This window comes from Odocoileus virginianus, chromosome 3, assembly GCF_023699985.2.
Source record: "Odocoileus virginianus isolate 20LAN1187 ecotype Illinois chromosome 3, Ovbor_1.2, whole genome shotgun sequence".
NCBI classification, from domain to species: domain Eukaryota; kingdom Metazoa; phylum Chordata; class Mammalia; order Artiodactyla; family Cervidae; genus Odocoileus; species Odocoileus virginianus.
This window is the reverse complement of record NC_069676.1, coordinates 8,218,129-8,224,121: the sequence shown is the minus strand read 5'-3', so window position 1 is coordinate 8,224,121 and position 5,993 is coordinate 8,218,129. Positions and strand designations below refer to the sequence as shown.

Below are 5,993 nucleotides of genomic sequence, written 5' to 3'. Positions count from 1 at the left end.
CCCTCTCTGTATCCTGATTATACATATACCTTAAAATTCAAGGTTTGAGACAAGATAAACATATATACACACATACATATACACACTTATTGAACACGTTTTTTATTTTATATTGGGGCATAGTCAAGTAACTCTGTTGTGATAGTTCCAGGTGAACAACAAAGGGACTCAGAAATACTTATACATGTATCCATTCTGCCCCAAACTCCTGTTCCCTCCAGACTGAGACATAAGGTTGATCAGAGTTCCCTGTGTTATACAGCAGGGCCTTGTTGGTTATCCACTTTAAACATAGCATTGTGTTGATGTCCATCCCAAACTCTCTAACTGTCCCTTCCTCTAATCTTTCTCCCTGGCAACCCATAGGTTCACATTCAAATATTTTAATGATCTTTAATACAAGTGTAAAATGGCCATACCAAAATTGAATCCCAAGCATATTGGTACCAAGAATACTTACAAACTGGAATTTTTGGATACCACTTTACATAACCTGATCTTATCAGTGAGAGTTGTATCAAACTCTAACTTAATCAAGGTAGTTAGGGATGAGGGGTGAGAAACATAGAAGTAACATATTTAACATAGTTTAGGTGGCCAGTGTCTGCTGTGTGCATGCACCTGTGTGTGTGCGTGTGTGCACGTGTGTGTGTGTGCACATGTGTGTGTGTGTGTGCCTGTGTGTGTGCGGTGCCTGGTGGAGTAGAAATCCTCACAGTGGTGGTACTGAGTTCATATATTCCAAGGTGACTCCAAGAATCCGCCTGCAATGTGGGAGACCTGGGTCCAATCCCTGGGTTGGGAAGATCCCCTGAAGGAGGGCATGGCGACCCACTCCAGTATACTTGACTGGGAAATCTCATGGACAGAGGAGCCTGGCAGGCTGCAGTCCATGGGGTCACAAAGAGTTGGACATGCCTGAAGCAGCTGAGCACAGCAAGGTGACTCATACACAGAGGTCAGAACTCAGTCAACAAAGGGATCCATTTAAACACATGGGGTGTCTCTGCAACAATTTCATCAAGTACTAGTTACATGAGGTGGATGAAAGTCTTATGATTTGAAGTTTCAGCACCAGCAGGGAGGTCAGCTTGCTCCTCAGCCTCCTCTGACACCATCTCTCCTCACTCCCTCTTGCCCTATGCCTTCCCCACATTGATTTCCTTTTTTCTCTTAAACTTGAACACTTTAAACAAGCCCTTTCCTCGGTGCATTTGTACTGTCTAGTCTCCCTGCCAAGCATACACTTCGCCTGATATGTTCATGGCTCCTACTCTTTCATCCTTGAATCTAAAAAATAGCATGCCTTCTCTACTCTTCCTTAGAACATTTCAGGTTTCTTCATAGCAACAGTCACCATTCAAAAGTTATACATAACTTATAAGTTTTATATGTATATATATATGTATATTTAATATATATTCACATATATATGGACTTATCTGGTGGCTCAGCAGTAAAGAACCCACCTGCAATGCAGGAGACTCAGTAGACTGGTGTTCTATCTCTGGGTGGGTAAGATCCCCAGAGGAGGGCATGGAAGCCCACTGAAGTGTTCTTGCCTGGAAAACCTCCTGGACAGAAGAACCTGGCGGGCTACAGTGCATGGAGGGGGAAAGAAGCCACTGAGCACACACACATACCCACACACGTATATGACTTGCTTATGTTTCCTTTGTGGTTGGATTCTTAGAGATTTTGTGTTTTAGAATCCTATACTAGTTGCCAAGACATCACCTGGAACATGATCATCACTCACTTTATAATCCCCAAATGAATGAAAGTATTTCTTATGTGAAATAGATGACATCCCGGGGAAAAAGCAGCAGGTGGGACAACCTTGCCAGTTCCAGATGACATAGAAATTCCCTAAAGGGGAGCAAATCCATAAACAAAGCAGAAGTTAGTTCAGCAAATGTATTTAAATACAATTAGGCAAAATATAAATAATGGTTTTCCAATGATGTGAGCAATGTATTTTTTGTGAAAATCAGACATGATATTTTCCCCTTTCCTTTAGGTCACCTCCACCACATGGTACTAGGGAACTTAACACATGTTTCAGGTTTTCTTCTTCTGGGATTTTTGGAGGCACCTGAACTGCAGCCACTCATATTTGGGGTCTTCCTCTCCATGTACCTAATCACTGTGTTTGGAAACCTCTTCATCATCCTGGCCGTCAGCTCAGACACCCAACTCCACACCCCCATGTACTTCTTCCTCTCCAACCTGTCCTTTGTAGACATCTGCTTCACCTCCACAACCATCCCAAAGATGCTGTGGAACATCCAGACCCGGAACAAAGTTATAAGCTATGAAGGCTGCATCACCCAGATGTACTTTTTCGCACTGTTTGTAGGGTTGGATGACTTCCTCCTAACTGTGATGGCCTATGACCGCTTTGTGGCGATCTGTCATCCCCTGCATTACACGGTCATCATGAGTGCCCGGCTCCGTGGACTGCTGGTGCTGGTGTCCTGGGTCATCAATGTTCTACACTCCTTCTTGCAAACTTTAATAGTGTTGAGATTGTCCTTCAGCAGAGAGGTGATAATCCCTCACTATTTCTGTGAACTCAAACAGTTGGTCCAACTTGCCTGTTCTGACACCTTTCTTAATGACATGGTGATGTATTTTGCAACTGTGCTGCTGGGAGGTGCTCCCTTAGCTGGTATACTTTACTCTTACTCTAGGATAGTTTCCTCCATATGTGAAATCTCATCAGCTCAGGGGAAGTATAAGGCATTTTCCACCTGTGCATCTCACCTCTCAGTTGTCTCCTTATTTTATTGTACGTGCTTAGGAGTGTACCTTAGCTCTGCTGCTACCCAAAGCTCACACTCAAGTGCAACGGCCTCAGTGATGTACACTGTGGTCACACCCATGCTGAACCCCTTCATCTACAGTCTGAGGAACAAGGACATAAAGAGGGCTCTGAAAGCATTCTTTAGGAGGACAATGATTAAAACACCAGTTGTTCTAAGCTGAAGGGAGCATGACTGAAAAATTTAAAATCTCACAGGCAGAAATTGTAATTTTTGAGATCAGCTTGTGGAAGCAGTGTGAAATGTGAAAGGTAAAATTCAAATGACTCCATTTTAAGATAATACCACCATTTTGAGCTGAACTTCCCCGAAGAAGGAGAAAAGACAAAGAAATTCAAACGAGCCAATCAGGAGAGGACAGGAAGTCCCTCACCCCCTTACTCTAACCCACCAATCAGTAGCTAACAAGACATCCTTAAAGAATTAACCAATCCCCTTAAGCTTCCCGCTTTCCCCACTATACGGTATAAAAATAGATTGCCGCCATCACTCGGGGCTCTGTCCGCATGGCCATTAGGTTGTGTGGAGGGAGTCCCTGCTCGAGCTTGTAATAAAGTTCCTCACTGCTTTTGCATCAATCCACGGTTCCTGTGGTGTTTGGTGGGATTCTGCGATCCGGGTACAACATTTTGGGGGCTCATCCGGGATCCCCCGGACCCTCCAGGACCTGCGCTTCGGAGGACGAACAGCCGGTAAGCAGTAGCAGCAGCTGCATCTGTATCTGTAAGGGGGCCCCGATCTGTAGCTGGATTTAAACCTAGGCGGACGCGCTGATACAGTCTCCAGCAGGGAGCCGGAAGAGACGTCTTCCAGCTCCCACTCAGTAGTCCCGTATATATCTGATATACTCTGTACCTTTTGTTCTCGGAATTGCGTGCTCTGTTACTTGTTACTTGTCTGGTGTGTCGTCTTGTTTGTTCATTGTGTGACTGACTGACGAGGGGACAGGCCCAATCTGGATGCTCTCCGCTTACCTTAATAACTGGATTCAGAGTCCAGAGTACTCAGGGGCCAGCTTGCCTGCCAATGGACCAGACCCAGGGGCCGCAAATGGGACTCTTTTGTCCCTGGTCTCCTCCTGATGCAGACAACTGGCCAGAGTGCCCCGGCCGGTAAGGAACAAGAGACTTTATTGACCTCTCTCCCCTTCCCTCTCTCTTTCCTCTCCTTAGCTCTTCCTATCTTTCCCGTTTTTCTAGTCCCCCGGTCCTGGACGCAGGAATCTGGTCGAAGGGCCTCAGCTTGAGCTTAGGATTGGAGACTGATCACCTCCTCTTGGCAGAGAACTCGAATTTTCTGGTCTGGTTTCTGGTAGGGCCGAATTCCAGTCCTCCCTTTTCTGGAAGCCCAGGGAAAAGTCCTGTAATGCCTGGGTGTCTATAGGTGGCAGGAGACGTCTGTAAGTCCACCCCTTTTGCCCCCCTTTCCCGCCTCCTCCTTCTCCTTCTTTCAACCTGGCTTCCCTTCCTCCTTTTGAAATCTTTGAAGACATCTGAAGTTTTGTGTCTCTATAGAAGGTTTTCTGAGAGACTGTATTCTTGTATTTAAGGGAGTGTCTGATGAGGACTGCCAGGTTTATATGTGTGTGTTGTGATTTGTGACAGCCATTTTGCTTTGTCTGGCCACCATTTAGACCTGCCGCCATTTTGTTAGAACTTGATTTTCTTTCCCTGTGCCTTGAGACCAGGGCTCTCAGGAACACTCATCTAGACCATCTCTAACTCCTGAGACTGAGAGAAAAAGGAAAAAAGGCTTTAAAAATGTTATTTATTTAAATTTTATATTGTAATATCTAATTCATGACCAAACTTAGAAAATGAAGCTAGATCTTGCACTGTGTCTGTCTAAATATGTTTTGGTATGTCTTTGTCTCTGGGTAATATTTTTTAAGGTTAATTTGTAAATGAGCTCTATTTAATTGGCTTAAAAAAAGGGTAAGCACTTACAAATCAAATAACTCTAAATTAAACAATAAATTCCAGGTTTAGGTGAACTGGGAAATATTCAGTATTAAATACCTGATATTAATGTTTGTTTGTTGACCTATCTAATATAGACATATCTTAGAGTAATTAATATCAAATAAAATATTTTCATTGTATCTAGGTTTAATATAAGTTAAATATACCTGTTACAAGTTTGTCAACAAGGAAATTACCTCGAGTGAAAAAACTTCTAAAAAATGTAAATGAGGTATGAGTTTGTATATAAACTCTATTAAGAATAATTATTCTTTAAGAATATCTGTTTAAAATAGTCGCTCCACACTGGTGTAACTTAAATTTCTAAGGGTTGTGCTAAACTAAGTATTGGAAGTCTATTAAATAATTAGGTCATTTCCAAATGAAATAAGATTTTGAAACATTTACTATTAAACACTGATTTCCTTTTACAGAAAAACTAAAGAGATTTGGGACTATAAATGAATAATGTTTGATGCCATCCTAAAATGTTTTAAGAAAGCAAGGGTTTTAGAAATTATCATTGGTATTTATGCTCACCAATCTATAAAATGCTAACATAAAAGTTAGCTCTTGGTTGCTAAAGGAAAGCAAGAAGTGTGCTTTCAGTAAAAAAGTATGAAAAAATACTAAAAAGAGTTATGCATGATCAGGATTTTCTAAAATTGGATTACAATTAGTTAGATAAATGGATTTTGTTACGAATGACAGGGTCATAAGAAAACTGGTTAGAGCCAATTAGATTCAAGATGGCGGAGCTGACTCTCACTAGACCTTGAGCCTTGGTATTTGCACCCATTGTGACATATCAACAAGCTAAATGATACACCCATCAACACTGACTAAATCTGACCAAATGTTCTAAAGCTTTTAATTGATCTTTTCAATAAAACTTCCTAAATCGAATTCTTTTGAAGTTCCTTTGACATCTAGCTAACTTTGGGGTGTTTCAGAGGGCCCCTGAAACATCCCAAAGAGAGATTTTATTTTTTTTAGGCTAATTACTTTACATCATTACAGTAGTTTTTGTTATACATTGAAATGAATTAGCCATGGATTTACATGTATTCCCCATCCCAGTCCCCCCCCCCCCCCACCTCCCTCTCGACCCGATCCCGCTGGGTCTTCCCAGTGCACCAGGCCCGAGCACTTGTCTCATGTACCCAACCTGGGCTGGTTATCTGTTTCACCCTAGATAATATACATG

The 5,993-nt window shown here is 42.3% G+C and overlaps 1 protein-coding gene across 1 annotated transcript; it reads left to right on the top strand.

Moving 5' to 3' along the window:
* The first annotated feature begins 2,028 nt into the window (after positions 1–2,028).
* Positions 2,029–2,988, top strand: LOC110146548 (olfactory receptor-like protein OLF4). Its single transcript, XM_020907452.2, has one exon. It carries the CDS (start codon positions 2,035–2,037, stop codon positions 2,986–2,988), a length of 954 nt encoding a protein of 317 aa, XP_020763111.2. The 5' UTR covers positions 2,029–2,034.
* The last annotated feature ends 3,005 nt before the right edge of the window (positions 2,989–5,993 follow it).